Source organism: Meles meles, chromosome 5 (genome assembly GCF_922984935.1).
Source record: "Meles meles chromosome 5, mMelMel3.1 paternal haplotype, whole genome shotgun sequence".
In the NCBI taxonomy this organism is placed as follows: domain Eukaryota; kingdom Metazoa; phylum Chordata; class Mammalia; order Carnivora; family Mustelidae; genus Meles; species Meles meles.
The window spans coordinates 64,645,055-64,667,181 of NC_060070.1; the positions used below are offsets into that span (position 1 = coordinate 64,645,055).

General features: G+C 41.0%; 1 protein-coding gene across 1 annotated transcript in view; it reads right to left on the reverse strand.

The window, feature by feature from the left end:
- The window catches only part of ECT2L (epithelial cell transforming 2 like), a 64,434-nt gene extending 42,530 nt beyond the window's left edge, over nucleotides 1-21,904 (reverse strand). Inside the window, exons 1-3 of the mRNA XM_046006062.1 lie at nucleotides 21,803-21,904; nucleotides 20,534-20,646; nucleotides 2,580-2,742 (exon numbers count right to left, since the gene is read on the reverse strand). Of these exons, the coding sequence (XP_045862018.1) occupies nucleotides 2,580-2,742; nucleotides 20,534-20,646; nucleotides 21,803-21,904 (378 nt within the window). The remainder of the gene's footprint in view (nucleotides 1-2,579; nucleotides 2,743-20,533; nucleotides 20,647-21,802) is intronic.
- Nucleotides 21,905-22,127: the final 223 nt, after the last annotated feature.

Genomic DNA, 22,127 nt, shown 5'->3' on the forward strand with positions numbered 1-22,127 from the left:
TCCCTGGCATTTAACATTTCAAGGCATTTGACAGTTCCAAAGTAAAGCTCAGGCTGAGAAGAAGAGCAGAAAGTTATGGCTGAATGACATGGAACCTAAAAAGTATTTTTTGCATTCTCACAAGGAAGAAAGGAAACAAATTTAAATTCAGGACCCACTAAGGGGAAAAGCCCTAGTAATCACACCAGGCTTTTAGTTGAAATGGTTATCAGCAAGGGTAAGGAATTACACAACCTCTCACAAAGACTGAAACTAGATTTAAAATATCTCCTTTTCTGACTGGATTTAAGTGATCTATTCCTAGCCTAACCAAATGCCAGAAGCAAAACCAAATTCTCTCAGGAGGAAGAGAACATCAAGTCGAGGCTCAAATTATATCGATATTTTATATCTAATATCTAGTATCCAATACCAGCCACACAAAAGGATAACAATTGTTTGTTTCTCCTTTTGTCATTTATTATCTTTTATTAAGTAGAGAGAGACCCTCAGGAGAACCATACGTTGTAATTGTTAGGCAGGAACTTAAAAAATAAACAGTCCTATAATTAATATGTCTACGAAGTTAAATTGTGGCAAAAATAATCAAATCAACATTGTAGAACTGAAAAATATAATAACTGAAATTTAAAACTCAATGGACCAGTTTAAAAGCAAATTAGAATCCAGATAAAGAGATAATTAGTAAACAAAAAGCTAGAAGTAAAACCCAGGTGGAAACACTGAAGGCCAAAAGGATGGAAAAGACACAAAAAACAACATGAAACTTGTGGGAGATGGTGAATCAGTCTAACATGTCAGTATTGGAATCCCACAAGAAAAAGAGCAAAAATAGGGCAGAAGCAATATATATATATGGAGATGCTGTGTGAGAACTTATCAAAACTGATGGACATTAAATCTCAGATTCAAAAATCACCGAAAAACATAAAGTGGAAGAAACACACACACACACATACACTTCTGGGTGCATCATAATAAAATTGTGGAAAACAAAAGACAAGACAGAGAAAAAAAACAAAACCCTAAAAGCAGCTAGAGAAAATAAAAATGTTGCCATTAAAGGAACAACAATAAAACTCCCTACTTCTCAAAAAAACAAAACAAAAAAAAAAGTTTATGGAAGACAGAAAACAATAGAAAAATTTCAAAGTTCTACAAAATTAACTGCCAACCTAGCATTGAAATTCCCTGTGAAAATACCCTTCAAATACGAAGGTAAAACAAGATATTTTCAGACAAAAATAAGAGAATTTGTCAGCAGCAAGTTGCACTAGAAGGAATATTCGAGAAAATTCAAACAGAGAATGATCCCAGATGGAAACTCAGAGATGCAGGAAGATATGTACAACAGAAAAACTAAATATGTGGTTACTTATAAGTAAATATTGACTATATCAAATAATAGTCTTGTGATGTGTGTGTAGAAATAAATAAATATACATATATATATAAATTTAAATGTGTCTTTTATGTGTGTATAAAATTAAAATATTTGACAACACTATTGAAACTGGGTGGGAAGGGGACTGAAGGGGAATAGAGAGAGTTAAAGTGTCCTAAGCTGTTTGCATTATCTCAGAAATGGTTAAAAAAAAAGGCCCTAGGATGAGTGCTGTAATCCTAATATAGCCATGAGAGAACTGCTAAACAATTTATAGTTAACAACTTAAAAAACATTTATGTACTCTAAAAGACAAAAAGAAAAACCAATAAAACAACTGGAACGAACAAAAAAAAATGACATAGTAAAATGGCGGACTGAAGCTTAAGTACATCCGGATGTACACACATGTAAATAAAAAATTACCCTAGCTAAAAGCCAAAGATTGCCAAATGTTAGAAAACAAGCACCAACAACTATATTCTGTTTACAAGACCTATTCCTTAAAGATAAGGACATAGGTTGAAAGGAAAAAGTCAGTGCAAACACTTCGCCCAGGTTCTTAAATGCTGTAAATCTAGGTTTGCGCGTGGCCTCTCCAGAGAGCTAGGTATTGCCTGAGCTCAGAAGCTCAACGCAAGCCCACCCTGGGAAGTCTGCTCACGTTAAAGAGGTAAATTATTGGCATGTCCTCAAAGTATGTCTGCCATGACATTTTATTAAATCTTTAAAAAGAAAATGAGACAAATAGGCCAGAGGCAGAATTAATGGCAGAGGATGTTGAAAATCTCTTCAACAAATGTTAGCCAAAGAGCGATCAAAGGACACTGCGGTGCTATAACAATTTTCAGGGTGAGTAATCATAGGCAAAATGATATCATATAATAACCACAGCTTACCTAATAGCTCATGAAAAAAGTGGACGCCTTTAGTCAAGATAAAACATTTTCTAGATAATTAAATTGAGTAATATGAGATTATTAAAATTACAAGAATTATTAGAATAGTGTATATCCCCTTACAAAATAAATTCTTGTATTTAACTTATCCCCATTTTTTTTTCTCTGAAGGGTAAGTTAATTATGGTTCAAATACCCTCCGTTATTATCTTCAGGGAAGGAAGGTACCTCAACTGCCGAATGACAGAATACAGTGGTATTTGGGCCCTATTACGGACAAGTGACAAGTAGTAAACCTGTTCAGTTAAAAACTTCCAGGGCCAGCTGACTTGTGCAGCTGCGCACAGATCTTTCGGATTCAGAAAGGAAAAGATATAGAGAGAAATGAAGCGTGGTAACACTGTAGAGAAATCCACTTTGGCCACTTGCGTCCTTTCTGAAAACCAGTCTTGGACAAACCTAAAAAGAAAGATACGGAAATGTAGTTCAGAACACTAGGGTCTAAAACCGATCAAAAATCCAGTATAAATATTGGTCCTCGTTCTTTCTAGAATCCTCTAACTATATATATATAAAAAATGAAATCCTAAATAACATAGGGCTAGATTTTTAAAAATACTCTATCTACTTTCACTGATCCATTCTAAAGAGGAAATGAATAATAAAAATATCTAAAATCCACAGAGAAAAAATCTGAAATACATTTAAGCTGTGAATGTGGATTTTCTTTTTTTTTTAACTTCAAATTCAATAAATCAGCAAGTCCTGTCAGCTCTACAAATACCTATCCCCAAACCCAGCCACCTCTCTCCATACCCCTTGCTGTCAGTCTAGTGCAAAACACGTCCCCCTCCATCCTGCACAACTGCAACGGTCCCTCCTGATGGTCTCCCTGCTTCTCTTCTTCCCAGGATCCATTCTCTACACAGCAGCCCAAGTGGCATTTTAAAAAATGTAAATTAGATAGCCTCACTCATGCCAGTAAAACCCTGTGAATTCCTGGTGCAATTAGAATAAAAACCTGTAGTGACCACATCACACTTAGTGGTGAAATATTAATTCCTTCCCCCTAACATCACGAACTAAACAAGAATGTTCATTCTCACCCCTTCAATTTAACAGGTACAGGAGGTCTTAAGCCATTTCAACAAAGCGGGAAAAAAGTAAAAAATATACATATTGGAAACGAAGCAGTAAAACTATCTCAATTCATGTATGTGGAATCTACAAAACAAGGATTAAGAACAACTCAGGAATCTACAAAACAACCATTTAAATTGTTGAACTTATTAGTATAAAATTGTGAAGGTTTTCCTTTATCTTTATCATCTTTATGGGATCTAGAGCCATATTTCCTTTTTTATTCCTGATATTGGCAATTAGTGTTTTCTCTTTTAGCTTGGTTATTCTTGCTAAGAGTTTATCAATTCTACTACTATTTAAAGAAAAAAAAAGCTTTTGTTTTCATAGATGTTCTCTATTCATTTTCTATTTTATTGGTTTCTACTCTTCATTATTTTTTTCCTTCTACTAAGTTTGGATGTGATTTGTTATTTTTTTCTAGTTTTTTTTTAATCTAGTTATTTAAGATGGAAATTTAGAAAGCCCCTTTTTCCTTTTCTAATATATGAAATTAAATAATATATTTTCCTCTAAGCTGTGCTTTAGCTACATCCTACCCATTTAGATGTGTTGTATTTTCATTTTCATTCAATTTGAAATATTCAAATTTCCCTCATGATTTCTTCTTCAGCCACCGGTTTCTTATAAATGAGTTAATTTCCAAATATTTGAGATTTTCTTGATATTTTATATTTTTTAACCTCAAATTTTATCAAATTATTGTTTTAAAATATACTTAATTAGATTTTAATAGTTTTGAAATGTACTGAGTCTTATTTTTGGAACTAGGAAATTCTGTATCTTAGTGAAAATTATTTTGATCATAAAAAAACATATATTTGGAATTTGTTGGGTTTAGTTTTCTATAAATATTAGGTCAAGGTGGTTGAAAAGATTGCTCAATTCTATATTCTCCCTGATTTTTTTGTTTAATTGTTCTATTATAATTCAGTCAGTTTTGTTTCATTTAATTTGAAATTCATTCCTCCTTTCCCGCCTTCATTTGAGATAATGAATTTTTGTATTCCATTTCAATTCATTTGTTGGCTTTTAAGCATACATCTTGCATTATGCAAGTAAGTCGTTGCTAGGAAGTGCAGTATGCATCCTTAGCATTTCATAGTCTATTTCAAGTGAATATTCACATAAAAGAACAGTGCAATTGTATAGTTCTTGCTATCCTTTATGCTTTTGTCACGATACTGCACCTACTTATGTTATAAGCCCTGTAATACACTGGTTTTGCTTTACACAGTCATATATCTTTAAAATAACTTGAAAATTTTATGTTTTTCCTCACGTTACCATGTCCTTGTAAATCAAGTTTCCATCTGGTATCAATTTCCTCAGCCTGAAGAATTTCTTTTGACATTTCTTTACTGCACATCTTCAGATAACAAATTTTATCAGTTTCCTTTTACCTGAAAATATCTTTATTTCACCTTAATATTTGTAGTACAATTATGAGATGCATTAATCAATTTTAATAATTGTCATCTTGCAGCCAGTGTGGTTTCTGCTGTATCATCTTCTCCTCTTCTTCTCCCTCCTCCTCCTTCACTCCCATTTTATCTTAAAGCAAATCTAAGACATCGTATCACTGTATTCATTCCACCCACTTAGATGTGGGGTATTTTCATTATCATTCAATGTGAAGTATTCTAATTTCCCTTCTTCTCTGATATTTCAGTGTGCCTCAGTAAACAGTAAGAGCATTTTTTAAAAAAACACATGCTATAACCATCAACATGCCTAAACAAATTTGACGATAATTTCCTAATGTGATATCTACTTCAGCTATTTTTAAAGATTGATTGATTGATTTCAAGAGAGGGAGGGAGAAAGCGTGTGCACATAGGGAGAGGAGAAGAGGGAGAGGAGAAGAGGGAGAGGGAAGCATACTTCCTGCTGAGCGCAGAGCCTGACCTGGAGCCCCATCTCACCAACTTAAGATCATGACCTGAGATGAAACCAAGAGTTGGTTGCTCAGCTGCTCAACTGACTGAGCCACTCCAGCCCTGCTGTGATATCTATTTTAAAAACTTTAAAACAATATGGCACCTGTTGAGAAAACTTTTTTTTTAAAAGATTTTATTTATTTATTTAACAGACAGAGATCACAAGTAGGCAGAGAGACAGGCAGAGAGAGAAGTAGAAGCAGGCTCCCCGAGAGCACAGAGCCCAATGCGGGGCTCGATCCCAGGACCCTGGGATCAGGACCTGAGCCGTAGGCAGAGGCTTTAACCCACTGAGCCACCCAGGTGCCCCAAGAAAACTTCTTTTTTTTAAAAACATTTTATTTTATTTTATTTAAATCTATTTATTATTATTATTATTATATTATCATATATTATTATATAATATTAATATTTTATTGTTTAGTTTAACCTAATTTTAAAGATTTTATTTATTTATGTGAGAGAGAGAGAGGGCATGAGATGGGAGGAAGGGTAGAGGGAGAGGCAGGTTCCCCACTGAGCAAGGAGTCTAAGGCAGGACTCAATCCCAGCACCCTGGGATCACGATCTAAGCCCAAGACAGACACTTAACTGACTGAGCCACCTAGGTGCCCCCATTAAGAAAACTTCTTACATTACTCTGCGCATGCCACCTAACCACAAATGGATCTTGAATGTGCAGAAAATCCAAGTCTCCAGCAAAATGATCATCTTCAATGCTATAAAGGCCTTAGACCAAAGAGACATTTTATGGCCCACAAAGGAGGCACTGCTGACCCTGGAGTCACCAACTACAAAAAAAGGATAATACCTGATTGCCCTCTTTAGATACTGGCAATAAACATCGGTTATAGTTCCAAACCACCAAATAAGTCATCATATTTGAATAAGAATCACTGGAATAAAAAAGTCTGGAAGTAATCCCGTGTTGGTAAGTCAGACTCTTCCCTGGAACCGCTAATCTCCTCCAAACTCAGTTTGGATGATTGTGGTCAATCTCACAGCTGATTGGAAATGTTGGCAATAAGGATTTAGCAGAACTCCTTTATCTTAAGCCATTGGTACTCCAGAATTATTTCTCACGGCTCAGTGGCTACTGCTGCCCTTGTACCAGGTTCTAATGGACACAGATAAACTCATTGAAAGAAAAGTCCTGTCTCTGAATAGCTCTCATTCTGCAGTGTGTCTTCTCTGACTTTCTCTGACCTCTAAATGCATAAACTAAATTCCCACAGGGTGGGTCAAGCCCAGAAAGTTCCAAAGTGAAATGAAAATGATACCTCCAATTAGGAACAAAAATGAGCTTAGTTACCTTCATAAACAAGCTGCTGAACACCCAGGAGACCCAGAGACAGTCCTCACCACTAATTTACCCAAACTGCTGGCCTAACTGGGGCCTCATCCATAAATCTTGGGAGAAGGAAAAATTCGAGCTTGCAGCAGAACACCAATTAATAATACATGTAGAAGCAATTAAGAAGTTAGAAAATGAGCACTTGGCAGCTATCACAGTAAATAATTACGTCAGAAGAGAGTCATCAATGGAGACTAAAATTGGTGGGTGAAAATATGATGAGGAACAGGGTATTTGCATAGATTCTAATACTTTTAAATTAATTTAAAATTAATCACGCAAGGACTTTTTAGTTACTTATTAATTATTAACACAATACTTAATAATGAATCGTCTTAACCAAGTGGTAAGTCAACATCACAAGCCATGGGACAAATCGACATCATATGCCCCTAGTGTGATCTGCTGAGGGTCCCTCCTGTGTAATTCCTGCCAAGAAGGCAAAACCTGAATGTAATCTTAAGGAAGTATGAGCCAGCCACAAACTGAAGTTCATTCAACCAAGTAGGTCTGTACTCTTCAAAAGTGTTAAGTAATAAAAGACAAGGAAAAACTAAGGAACTGCCCCACACTGAGGTGGATATAGAGACATGAAAAGTAAATACAATAGGTGACCCCGGATTGGATTCTGGACTGAGAAGGGAAGGATGATTATAAAGGACATTGTTGGACCAGTCAGGAATACTCAGGTGAAGTCTGTGGATTGGGCCCTAGTATTGTATCAATGCTGATTTATTGATATTGGAGGATATACTTTGATTTTTCAGCAGAATGTCTTTATTTCTCCTGGAAATGCATACCGACATGCTTAGGGGTCATGGGGCATCATGTTTGCCTCATATTCTCATATGATTCAGAATAACAAGGCAAATGGTAAAGTGTGAACAGTTGAGGAATCCAAGTGAAAAGTATAAGGAATTATTTGTACTATTTTTGCAATTTTTCTACAAGTTAAAATTTATTGCAAAATAAATTTTTCTTCTTTTTGGTCTTTGTTTTTTGTTTTTAAAGGAAAGGCTACCTGCTTCTTTTCAAGGCTCAGTGATTGCCTATTATTTTGTGTTTTTCTACTCCCCTGACTTTATTTTAGGTCACTGCTCTTTCCTGATCCCTCTCCATGCACCTTTATCACAACCTGAGATAGAATAGAGTGGTTTAAAATGAACTTGTTGGATCTCACTCACATGTGGAATCAAAGAAAGAAAACAGGGGTACCTGGGTGGCACAGTTGTTTAAGTGTCTGACTCTTAGTTTCTGCTTGGGTCATGGTCTCAGGGTGGTGGGATCGAGCCCTACATCAGGCTCCACACTCAGCATGGAGTCTGCTTGAGTTTCTCTCTCCCCTTCCCTTTTCCTCTGTCCTTCCCCCACTTCCCCCTCTAAAATAAAAAATAAAAAAAATTTAAAAAGAAAGAAAGAAAACAGGAAGGGGAGAAGAAAAAAAAGAAGAGAGGGAAACAAGCCATAAGTGACTCTTAAAGACAGAGAGCAAACTGAGGGTTGATGGAGGGAGGTGTGGGGGTTGGGAGATGGGTATTAAAGAGGGCACCTGTGGGGCACCTGGGTGGCTCAGTGGGTTAGGCCTCTGCCTTCAGCTCAGGTCATGGTCCCAGGGTCCTGGGATAGAGCCCCACATGGGGCTCTCTGCTCTGCTGAGAGCCTGCTTCCTCCTCTCTCTCTGCCTGCCTCTCTGACTACTTGTGATCCCTGTCTGTCAAATAAATAAATAAAATCTTTAAAAAAAAAAAAAAGAGGGCACTTGTGATGAACACTGGGTGTTGTATGTAAGAGATGAATCACTGAATTCTGCTCCAGGAACCAATATTGCACTGTATGTTAACAACATTTAAATAAAAATAAAAATATAAAATGAATCTGTTGGAAAAAAATTAAAAAATGAAATGAACCTGTTGTCATGCAGTCAGGGGAAAGTGTGTGTGTGTGTGTGTGTGTGTGTGTGTAAGCAGGAGGGCAAAGAATGGAGTTATGGAGCTGGGGTTGTACTGGCAGCAGATAGTAGCCACAGACAAAAGTATCACAAGGGGATCTTCTCATTGTTAACAGATTAACAATCAAGCTGAATGAGGCAGTGACAACACCAAGAAGAGTTAATCCCAGTGGATCCCTGACCTAACTCCCCAGTGTCCCAGGCAGGCTTCACAGTCCTTTCACTGGCCCTTGGGGGACAATATGCTCTCATTTAGAATTATAAAACACATCCATCAAATAAGGTGCAAAACTAAAATATTTTCTGCCTCTTTTTCGAAGAAGGGTCTCAGTACCTTGATTTTCCATTCCCAGCCCACAGCATCTACTGTTCCCTCCCAGCTAAGCAAAGGAGAAGAACTAAATCTGAGTTACTTTTTATTTACTTTTTAAAAGATTCTGTTTTAAGCAATCTGTACACCCAGCATGGGGCTTGAACTCAACAACCCCGAGATCAAGAGTAGCAGACTCTACCAACTGAGCCAGCCAGCCCCTCCAAGAATACTTTTTAAAGTGGACTTCAATTATGCATGTTTTATATTTGTTACCAGCCCGCACTGCTGCAAGGACACATGCAAGTATAATGAATCTTAAGTAAGAAAGAAGGAAAATGCTTCAGTCACATTTAAAAAAAAAAAAAAAATCAGTCCCCAAGCAGCAGAACTAGGCTAGTTTGCAGTAACGACATTGTGGCTCACTGCATTTTAGTTAATGTAACAAAGTAAGAAATCCGTGAAGAGAAATAAAAACATGTAAGGAGACAATGAACAAAATGTGCTTTGCTCCTTTATTGTGACAAGGATAGCTTCATTTAAATAATTCATGACACTGCTTTGCAGTGTGCTACTGAATGTACAATGTGTACTTCGCGAAAATAACAAAGCTTAGTAATACAGAACTTGAATCTAATTCTTGGCTCTTAAATTTCTGATAAGAACTAGAGAGAAGCTGCCCAAATTGTGAGGGAGATGACCGGGAGCAGAGCTTGCAGAGGCGGCCTGGAGAGGGGTCAGCCGAGTCCGCAGAGGTCCCTGCCTTTTTCGTCTGTGCGGCCCTTGTGGTCTTGTCTGGTGGCTTTACGCACACCATCTGGCGTGGCCAGGGCCTGAAGTGGGCGGGTTTCCACACGGATGCCAGCGTTGCACAGACTAATGACTAGGTTTGGGGCATAAAGCGAATGGAGAACCATGTGCTGAAGTCTTCAGTGAAGGAGAGAGCAAAGCTGGGTGTGTGGAAAGCAACAAGGAAGGGCAATTAAGAGTGTCTTTAAAAAGATTTTAAAATAATGTATATGCTCTGATTCATAGTTACACGGATGCGCATAAGCATAAAAAAGCAGAAGATTCTATCTGAGGAGTGTGATTATGGGTGATTGGTATTTCCCTCTTTTTGCCTATTCACATTTTCCAGTGCCTCCACAAAAGCCTGGTGTTATTACTGAACAGAGAGAGAAGGCCCTGGGCTTCCACACATGTCGTCCCGACCAGGAGGCTCACCCAGTCTCCAAGTCTCTGCTTGTCGGACCTCCTTGGCATCCTTCATACTCCAGCCAAAATGTCAGATCCTCAGGGAAGGCAGCAGCCCATCCCTTGGGCTGGGTGAGGTTGCCTTACTTTTTCTCTGTCACTTAGCACAATCGTAGCTCTTTATCTGACATCTATTGGGCTGGCCAAGCCTACTTGGACTGTGGGAAATGAAGGATAATGCATGTACACAGACCTGTCATTATAACAGAAGCGCTGTATGACTTCCCAAATATGATCCATACGGCATAACTTATGGCCAGGGAAGCAATATGGCGCCAGGGAAGGAAAAAGACATTGTGTGTGGAACCAGCGTAGTGGATCTGTTATGTGGCTAGTGGAAAGCTATTTTTGCAACAATATGGGTGATCATATAAGGTAACGATAGTGAAATTTTAAGGGTACTAACAGAATCCCCCCTCCCCCAAGAGGCTGACCATTCCTGCTGCCCAAATACTTGCCTGTAGGAGGAGGACACCACCGCTCCCTCAGCTCTGCGTCCTTGCTGCTTTCTCCAGTCCTTTGCTGAAACCTGTATCCTTTACACTCCATGTGCACTGTACTGTAATCTAAGCATGAGTTTTGAGTTTCCATTCTTGCTGACCCTCAAACTCCACCCATGTTGGGGATCACTCACTATTTATAGTCTTTCTCTTCCACTGGGCTACATGCTGCGTGAAAGAAGGCGTGGTGGTTGTTCTGTTTACTGCTCTGTCCCCAGCCCCTGGTATGGTGCTTCTAACTAGGCAGGGGCAAAAGAGATAAGTTAGAATGCAGAAAGGAAAAAAAAAAAAATAAATAAATAATAGAATTTCACTGCTTATATGAATTTCTGTTCATTTTAACCATTACCACCATCGTAGTGGCCCAAAGCAGTACACATTTATTTTCCCAGAGTTCTGGAGGTCAGATGTCTGAAATCAGTTACGATGGTCTGGGTGTAGGCAGGGCTGGCTCCCTCTGGAGGCTGGGAGAGCAGAATCAGCCTCCTCCTCCCCTACAAGTTCTAGAAGCTGCCTGCCTTCCTTGGCTTATGGCCCTTTCTTCCATCTTCAAAGCCTGCAGCACATTGTCACGTGTCCCCTTCTCTCCCACTGCTCCCAACATCACATTGTTTTCTGACTGTCGTGCCTCTTGCATCCCTTGGAAGGACCGTTGTGATTATGCTGAACCCCAGTGATGCAGGGTGATGTCCCCATCTCAAAATCCGTGACCACGTCTGCAAAAGGCCTTGGCCCTGTAAGGGAATATCCGCGGTTTCCAGGAATGAGGGCATGGACGTGTGTGAAGGCTAGTATCAAGTCTATCTCACTGCTCCGACTTCCGAGGCACAGAAAACACCCAGATATTTACGGTGGTGCCACGTTGTGTTGTCAGACAGCCAGTAAGAGGCATGGATACTCCCTTGTCCTATTTTAGGATAAGATTTCTTCCATTGAAATACAAACGTCAGAGGGCAGGAATCTTCTACACTCAGGTTTGAATCCCCCGCACCCAGAATTGGGCTTGGCACATGGGAGGCACTCAGCAAACATTTGCTGAATGCTGCATGAACAGACAGCACTCTTTTGAGTTGACCCATTACTGACTCCCCCTTCTTTAGGTAAAATAACCTCACTTCCCATGTGGTGGTCCACGTGGTCCTATAGAAGCTGACTCCATCCCGGGCTCCAAAAACAGCATATGATCAAGGCTAATTCAATTCATCTGGGTCAGTCTCCTGGCCACGGCAACTGGCAGAAGTGGGCAGGGACCGAGACTAGTCCAACCAGAGTGAAGCTCCAACAGAGAAATTATTTTTATTTCTGTACACAACTGAGGAAACATAATGATGAAGCCATGACTGCCGAAGGCAGAGCAGAAGAACAGAAAGAATGAAGACACTGGGTTTATTACTGAGCCTCTGAATTGAGCTTCAGCCGTAGACAAACCTATTCTGGATTTTTTCAATTATATGAGAGGGAACCTTCCCTTTATTATATATGTTAAGCTTAGGGTTACTTACAATGATGCATTTGAAGACCACTATGCATCAGTGCCAGAGAAAGATGGAAAAGGCATCTACAGAAACTGAACAGGTACTTCTGTTTCATTGAGAAGAGAAGGGACAGGGTGCTCATGCCGTCTGTGCTCCTGCCTCTGAGGAGTAGGACTGAGAGGTGAAAGAAGCCTTGGGGTCTTCAGGTCACTCAGGCCTTGCATCTTACACTTGGCTGTATTCCACATCACTCTGGGAATAGAGGAAAAACTACTTTTCCAACCCCATCCTCATTGGCTGAGCCAAAATCTCCATGGGTGGGGCTCAGAGTCCATAGTTTCACAAACTGCGAGTGATCCTAATGGGCCAGCCCTTCTCAACACCAGTGGATTTGACCTCACAGGGCAGCAGGTCTTGATGCTTAGGACAGGTCAAGTGCAAAGCACTGAATGTGTGTGTGGTGGTCTTAGGAGTAGGCATAGCTCCTTCTTAAGGCCCTGAGCTAATTAAATACTGAGCCGCCGGATGACAGTCTGATGGGCTCTCTCCGCGGAAAGAGCATCGGTTGACTGCTAAAGGCATTTTGTTTTTCTAAATGTAGCTGATTCACAGCTAAATCTGGAGAGTTGATATGGTCAGAGAAGGTACCACTAGACCCACTTTAAACCTATTTATCTTCCTTTCACATAAGCAATAGGGAAAAATCAGCGAAGCTCCAGAGGCAGTGAATTCAAGCCCTCAGGGAGGTCATTAGGGGCCAAGGATCTTCCGTATTTTCACTTTGCCTCCTTGGTAGTTGGCTCTTGTCCTTAGCCTTGTCCCCTGAGGTGACTTCCAAATGACCACTGTGAGGAGTGATCCTCACAGAACAGAAATCATTGGATGAAAAGGGCACGTCCCTTTCTCAAGCCCCAACTTAAGTCCCTCTGAGTGTGAAGAAGACCCTCCCAGAGGCTCTCTAGTGGCCGCTCTCTACGTCCCCTTGGGCAGACTTAGTCTCTACACGCCCTTTTGTAATGCAGACACCATCACGGGGGTGGAATCCTCATGATTCTGTCCAAGCCTGGTCACCTTTGGTGGGGCAGTGACAAGCTACCTCTGAGATGCATACAGCCTGAGGGGGGATGCTCCCGTCAGGACTATGGGGAAGAAGCAGGGAACGGTGTGGGCGGGCAGGTGATCAGCAGTGCGCCCGGTAAGCAGACACTGAGGAGAAAAGGAGAGATCTATGCAGCGGCCGAAGCGTCCAATCTACCCAGCCTTCACGGACACCTATCCCTTACTGCAGAGCTAACGTTTAGCTCCATCCTTGCTCCCCTTTAACCTCGATGTGTGAATTGCATGGATTTCTTTTCTTTTCTTTTCTTTTTAATTTTATTTATTTGACAGACAGAGATCACAAGCAGGCAGAGAAGCAGGCAGAGAGGGAGGAGGAAGCAGTCTCCCTGCTGAGCATCGAGCCCAATGCTGAGCTTGATCCCAGGACCCTGAGATCATGACCTGAGCTGAAAGCAGAGACTTTAATCCACTGGGCCACCCAGGCACCCCTTGCACGGATTTCTTAAGCGGGTCAATGTGCTTCTACTGTCTGGTACTGTCATTCTTTCTCTTATTTTCTTTATATGTGTGCTTTCCTTAGGGGCTGCGGTCCATTCTCTTTCCTGGATTAGCTTTAGAATCGGTCTCCCAGGGTCCATAAAAAATATCCTATTTGGGGGGGCACCTGGGTGGCTCAGTGGGTTAAAGCCTCTGCCTTCGGCTCAGGTCATGATCTCAGGGTCCTGGGATCGAGCCCCGCATCGGGCTCTCTGCTCAGCGGGGAGCCTGCTTCCCCCTGTCTCTCTGCCTACTTATGATCTCTCTCTCTCTGTGTAGCAAATGAATAAAATCTTAAAAAAAAAATCCTATTTGGGGATTTGTACTAGGATTGAACTGAACGTGGGGGTTAATTTAGAGGGAATTGGGATCTTCAAACATGGCGCATCTATCAACTCAGGGTGGTTGTTGTTTTTAACTATCCTTTAACACAGACTTATAATTTCCTCCATAAAGGTCTTGCATTTCTCTTTTTAGTTTTATGCAGCAGACATGGGGAAGCAGAGCCAAGAGAAGGCGGAGTGGGGAGGGGGCGCAGGCAAGCACCCCAGCCCAGGGAACGTTGTTTGACTCCAAGGATCTAGCCTGGCCTGAAGCTCGACAAATCTTAAGTCAATACATTCCCATTTCTTCTTAAGCTGGTTTGAATTCCATTTCTGTTATTTGCATTTGAAAACATTCTGACCATGACCCCAAAAGTAATATCAGAGAGAGGAGGAGGAAAGACGACCAACACCCACGCGGGGTACACTCAAGGCATTCTACTTCTGCTTCTGTCACACTCCCGGACATCTCCTGAAGAGATTCTTAAATACAGAACAGAGACAGATGTTTTCTTCAAAGCTTTCTCCATTTTCCCATGATGTGTCTGTGAATTTGACTCCTCCTATGCAGAGAAGTCTCAGTAACCAAAAGGATTCTTCGTAGCTGTGGAAGCTAGTATCGTGAACTTTATAAATGGCTGGTGGTATTAATTCTCAGGGCTGCTGCATTTGGGAAGCTGTGCAGTGAGCAACTTCAAGAGGGGCCATTAGCCCAGACGACAGTGTGACACGCCATCCTTGGGTATTGTAACTGTGCATAATTCCTTTCGGAATTGTCTTATAGAAGTCTCAAGTCAATTAACAAAAAGTCTTGAATGAAACAAAATATTAGTGATCTCCCATATTCGGGAACTTGTAATATCTTGAAAAGTTTCTTCTTCCCAGAGAGCTACATATGAAAAATTTTTTCTGATGATTTTTTTGTTATTATTGTTATTAGGAGTATTTTAGACATCGTCCATCCAATATGCATTTACTGAGTGGCTACTACGTACTGGCTATGGCTTTAAGAGTTAGGGACACAAAGAATCACCAGAAAAAGTTCTTACCCTCACAGAGAAGGGGTCTAGTGGAGCAGGCAGACAGTAAATCAACAAGTACTGTACATAACATAATGTGGGGCGGTGTGAAGTGTTGTAAAGACAAGTCAAACATTATAAAGTGTGGCTCCACCCTTTAGAGAATGGTACCGCTTACAAAATGGGAAGTGAGTATCACAAGGGCACAGGCTTTGCCTAGCATAAGACAGTGACCTTCCCACCGTCCTCTCGCCCTCTGTCCCCATACCCACCCAGTGAAACAGCTCGAGGCTTTTGGGTTTCTCCTTTTTTCTTTAGACTCAAGGATTTCCAGAGTCGTCTTGGATGTTTAGGAACCCGGTGTGCGTTTGAATACGCCTCTCTGCTGGTCGCTGCCTCCACCCAGAAATATTCCCCTTACAAATGGGTGCTCAGGAACTCAGCGAGATGAAGCTGCTCCATATTCAAAATTAACCCCAATGTGTATTGTCTCTGAGACATTTATACGCCAGATTTCCTCACTGTTCACAGATGAGACCTCACTGTTCACAGATGAGATAGACCTCGTTCCCCGAGCTTTCCCCAGGGTTGCTTGGAAAGAGTGGCCGGGAGCAGTGAATTGGAATTGGGGGGATTCTCTCTTAAGTGTACATCAGTTGTTTTTTCTGCCCCACCCCTTTTCCGTAGGCTCTGATGGAGACAAATGACCAGAGCTAATCCTTCACTGTTGGTGATCTCCCTCTCCCCCCCACCCCGCCACCCCCGCCCCCAACAGGAGCAGACACTCCATCTGTGTCTTGGGACTGCAGTTGCCTGAATGTTGCCCCAGGGACCCACCAGGGAAAGCTACAGGTTTGAACAGCTCCAGCCCTGGAATGAAAGGCCTTTGTATGGGGCGTTGCCTGCTGGGGAGCCTTGGCAGTTTGAAACCGGTCCCACCAGTGTGGCCAGGAGACGCAAACTTCCCATGGGTTTCTCAGAGTGACACAGAAACAGCCCAGTTTCCTTTAGGGAGTCAGGAAAATTCAGCCTGGCCAAGTGGCAGGGGGAGGCCACCAGTGGAATCACTTAGACATGTGGCCAGTAAGCATAATGTGCTGGGGGAAAAGCCATGATAGACGTTTGTAAAAATTGCTGGGAGTGAAAGACGTGCAGGGAAGTCTTCCCAGGAAAGGGGCCATCAAAGTCAAGGTGAGGAAGAGCTTGCCCGAGCTACGATATAAGAAGATGAACCCTTGAAAAATGTCTTAAATATCATAAAACACCATTTAAGAAATCTTAAAGCTTTGTACTCATTTTTATCATTCACTAAACTTTACTAGTGTTCAATAAACCTTGCTTTGCTGCCCACCAAAATAACAATAATAATAATAATAATAAATTGAAAAAATAAATCTTAACAATATGGAATATCAAGACAGAAAAGAAAAATCTTAGATATTGGAATACATCTCATGGAGATTAAGAAAAAACTTTCAAAGAAAACTGTGACAACATAGTCCCAACCAATACCACAATATTCTAGTTAAGCTTTGTAGCTGTAAGTGCCTGGTTTAAAAAAAAAAAAAGTATTCAGAAATTGCACAAATCCAGCCTAGTTTACACAGAAAGATTTCAGACATTCAAGTAACGCTGAATTCTCTCATGTATTTGCTTGCTTTTTAAGTGGTGGGGGAGCAGGGACTCTAGGAATAAATAAGGTTCAAAAGAAATGCTTGATAATTAAAAGTTGATTGCACGGTCACTATTTGACCCAGCGACAGATCGAAAAGAAATAAAGACATTCATATAGAAAAACTGATACACGAATGTTCAGAGCAGCATTATTCACAGTAGCCAAAATGTGGAAACAACCCAAATGTCCATTAACTTAGGAACGGATACATAAAACATGGTATAGCCATACAATGGCAGATCATTTAACAATAAAAAGGAAAGGAGTATTGATATGTGCTGCAAAATGGATGAACCTTGAGAACATTGTTTTTTTTGTGTGCTTTTTTTTGTTTTTTTTTTTTAAAAAAAAAGGAAACCACAGTCCCCAAATGGTATCACGTAGACCGAGTTGCCAAACTGGGCTTAATACCAGATGTAATTGAAGTTTCAGCCTCCCCCAGAAATGGGGCCTTAACCGGTCAGTCAGGAACATGTTTCCTTCCATATCACACGGGTCCTCTCCATCCCCCAAGGAAAGATGAGGTAATCTGCATGATAAGACATGCTGCTTCTCCCCTAGCAAACACTGTTGTTTGGAACAATCCTTTTCTTTTGCTAATAACTGTCTTGCCCCCCATCCTCCATTCACAAAAAACCTTCCTTCCATTTTGTTTTGTGTAACCTCTCAGAGTGCCGCTCTACTTGCTAGAGGGGGGTGTTGCTGGATTCGTGAACCATTCATTTGCTTATTTAATAACATGTTTATTTCATTTTTTGATGAAGCCTTTATATACTTGAGAACACTTTTTTAAAGATTTTCTTTATTTATTTGACAGACAGAGACCACAAGTAGGCAGAGAGACAGGCAGAGGGAGAGGGGGAAGCAGGCTCCCCACTGAGCAGAGAGCCCAATGCAGAGCTTGATCCTAGGACCCGGGGATCATGACCTGAGCTGAAGACAGAGGCTTTAACCCACTGAGCCATCCAAGTGCCCCTTTGAGAACATTTTTTAAAGGTTTTATTTATTTATTTTTGAGAGAGGGAGAGAGAGCACGAGCCAGGGGAGGGGCACAGGAAGAGAGAGAAGCAGACTCCTTGTTGAGCAGGGAGCCCAATGTAGGACTTGATCCCAGGACTCTGGGATCATGACCTGAGCCCAACACAGATGCTTAACTGACTGAACCACCCAGGAGCCCTCATGGACCACTTAATAAAACCAATTTGATCTTCACGTGTACTTGGTTAGTTTTTGTTATTTAACAAGATTATAATACATGAAAGTAGCCAGTCACAAAAGACCATATGCTTTAAGACTGCATTTATTTGAAAAGTCCAGAAAAGGCAAATTTATAGAAACAGAAAGTAGATTAGTGGTTGCCCAGTGCTGGGGATGGAGATGCGGAGTTAACCTCTAATGGGTAGCAGGTTTCTTTTTGGGGTGATGAAAATGTTCTAAACTTAGAGTGTGGTTATAGTTGCACAGTTCTGTGAATATATTAAAACCACTAACTCTACATTTTAAATGATGAGTTTTACTGTATGTGAATTATATCTCAATAAGGATGTTTAAAAGGAATTCAATTGCACTAACTTTAAAAAATAAAGTGAATTGGGCTTTTAGATTTAATCAAAATCAAGCACAACTCAAACTGGGTTAGACTATCGGTAAACGGTTTCTGTAAATGTTGGCAGGAGAGAAGACATGGCTGACCCAAAGAGATGGGGAGGAAATAAGAGAGGAAAGACTTAATCCAGACTTGGGGGAATAAACTAATTGATGTTCAACAACAAAATCCACCACTGCAATTCAGAGCTGGCTTCAGGATGCCAGCTCTAGAGACCAGAAATTGACATAACTTCTAAAAAATATATATGGAATTATAACTTCGTGCAACTACGGTAGACAGCTCTCTGCAGAAAGCCAGCTGCTACAGAACAGCGAAGTAATTCCACTGAACGGATTAGTTCCATATCCTTGCGCCATAGAAAGAATTCAGGTACCAGACAAAGGATACAATTTCCAGTGACAAAATGTCAGGCCTGATGTTAATGAGCCTCAAAATACACCACACGATCTCTAATGACCTCCAGTGGTTACAGCTAAAATTGCGTGGTTTATGATACATGAGACTAGAACATGATGTACCACAAGCAATTACAGATTTGGGTTTTGGTCTGTTATTTTATCTTGAAAGCTGTAAAGTTGGAGTAAAAGGAAACCTAGCCAATGACTGCTATAAAAAGTTTCCTTCCCTGATTTTTAAGCATTGACGAAAGAGCCTATTTTTTCTGTGGCCTGTCGTTGCAGCCTCTCTCAGCACAGCCAGGAAGGTGTCTGTTTGCTTCCAGTAACCTGGTGACTCCGTCAGGGTCAGTCTCTTAGTGACCCACCACGCACTCCCGGATGCAGGAGAAAGCAGACAAGGGAGAAGACGAGCAAGCAGGTAGGAGAAATGAAATGGCTGATTGAAAGAGCAGGCTAAAGGAAGTGTGAGAAAGAGTGCAAGGCAGGTATTGCAAACTGAAATAAGCCAATTTGGTTTTGCACAACTCTGATACTTTCTGGAAGCTACCTAAGAAGTTCAATGGTTACAACCTTACCACCAGGTTGTACTAAAAACAGCTAACCCCAAATGATGCCATACCCAGAATTTCCCTAAACAAACCTAGCAAACAAGCCCCAACCACTCCATACAGTCTCCTCCCTGGGCTTGATGAAGTCCCGGCTCTCTGTCCTTTGGGCAAAGGTTTACTCAACTGAGAAAGTACAGTGTTATAGAAACGGGATTCCATTATTACCCTCCTTGAGAGCCTCAGGCTACCAGAAATCCCTAGACTGACAAGGCCATTTACCTGAGGATAAAGCCCTATAAGCACCTGCTAACCAGGCTGGCTGGATTCCTCAACCAAGTCCAGGCATGTTGGAGGGCTCTCCGGAACATTTTCCATCTCACATCTGAATACCTTTAATTTCTCCATTTCTAACATTCCTCTGACAAATGAACAAGCCGCTGGCTGCTCTGATGATGTCTGATATTGGCTCTGCTCATTAGCAAAGTATCTTGTAATAACTGAAACATTGTGACCTTTCCAATACAATGCTAGCTAACTACCCTGAGAGTATTAATTCCTGATCAAAACGCTAGCTGCTCTTGCATGTAATTTCAACCAGTGCTTTCAAATAGCACACCACCTCTGCTGGAGTATCTGAAAGCAAATGGCAGACACTATGGGAGGCCAGGGTAGGAATAAGAACGAGGACCTACTGGCAATCATGGCCACTGCAATACGAGTCTCGTGCATATTCCTAAATGTTGCTACCACGGTCACTCCTTGGGTATTTTTCAGATCCATCCCTTCGTGTTACAATTATTTTTGGACTGCCTATGTGCCAGATATCTACTTGAAATATATTGTTTGTCCATCTGATGGTTCTGAGGAGAATGCAATATAGTAAGGGAATGTTAAAAATTCACTGGCTGAAGCTTCTGATGTTTACAAAAACCAAATATCCCACTGCGGTAGGAAGGAGTAAAAGGCCCCAAGTTTCCATTTCATCCTCAAGGAGGAAGCAGCACTAGAAGATTCTGTCTATAAACCTTAAAATGCCAATTGCTTTATTTGTTCTTTTGCGGAGAGGGGGAAGGGAGAAACCCTAGAAGGTTAGCTAAACATTTCACCATATTTTATCTCCTTTAAGAACCCATGATAATTGCATCCTTAGGCTACATTTACCTTAACTGTGATTTGGTGCATCGTAAAAAAATCGTGAACAAGAATTCTTGACGTTGCTTGTGAGTCCAGAGGTCAAACCAATGGCTTATAAGAGCAACTCTTTCCTGAAAGAGCTGTAAGGGGGAGAAAATATCACTTTCCTGTAAAGTTCAATCTATCCTTAGTTGCTAAACAGTCCTTAGGCCATCTCGCAACCTCACAGCTAATAACTGCTCAGCACATTACAGTTCACAAAGCCCTTTTCACTCCGTAGTAGGGGTCTCTCCCTTCAGCTTAAACTGCTTTTATCTGGGGATGGAGACAAGCCCAGGCTTGCTGGGTGGGCTGTTGGGAAAGGCTGGTCAGGGGATGTAATTACAGTGGGTCCTTAGGAGGGCCCCTTTGGAAAACAAAGTGGTAATGAATCCTGGCTCTTGTTTCTACCTAAACGAATGTGGCCTGGGGTAACAGATTCCAAACATTTCATCATGAAAACACATACAGGCTACACTTGAATTGTGAAAATGGGGCCGTTTGAAGAAGGTATGATTTTACTAACCCACAGTCCTACACCCTCACAGTTCCTACCAAAAGTTAATAAATATTGCTAAGTAGCCATTGTTAGATGTGTCTCTAAGGAAGAGATACACCAAGGACAGGTCCTCCCTCGCCCCCCCAAATCTAGGTTTCAGTCCAGCTTTGCTCAGATGACATACACAAACCTACTGGCTTTCTTCCTGAGTCAGGCTTGGGCCCTAGCCTGGCTAGTCTCCTTCCCTTGGGAACAGGACTGAACCACACATGCACTGTCAGCCTTCTCCATTAAGGGCTGCTCTAAGCCATCCAGTGACTTACTAACTACCTTTCACAGGAGTGGGCATCCCCAGGCCATCAAACTGACTGTTGGCACGGAAAAGAAGAGAGGATTAAAGAAATATGCAGAGAATTAATTACACATTAATACTCTCCACACCAAAGACCACCAAAAGCAGCTCCTCTTGTCTCTCTCCCAGCATACTGTATGTTCTGGAGGTTTCTATTTTGTCCCTGGAGGTACAGAGGAAAAGGGAGGCACACCTTGAGCTTCCCCATAAAGTAGGAGTTGGGGACTGGGGTGAGAAGAGACTGTCTTTGGTGCAGACAAATGCAGGTTTATTTTTGTTTGAAGTGACTCCAACACTAAATTCTTTAGAGGTTGTTGTTGTTTTATATGGCAACATGAGACCTAATTTATCACAGTAAAATTGCCTTACAAATTAAACTTGTTTTGTTCTAGAGTATGTAACTTACCTGTCTGTTCAATGACTTGTTGCCAAAAGGTGTCCAGGCACTGAATCTTGTGTGGAAGCACTCCATTTCCAAGGTTTTTCTAGAAGAAACCCCTGCTGACATCTCAGCAAATTATTTTCTTCCAGCCCTAAGAAATACAGGTTCATTTCAATAGATGCTTAATGATGATCACCTAGAAACATTCAGTATATGAATGTTGTCCTTGTAGGAATCACATAATTGTAGCCATTCATTTACATCTCTAGATTTACAGAGAAAAAATTGTAGCAAATGATACATAGATACATCTCTGTGGAGGAAAATCCATACAAATATGCACAGGGAG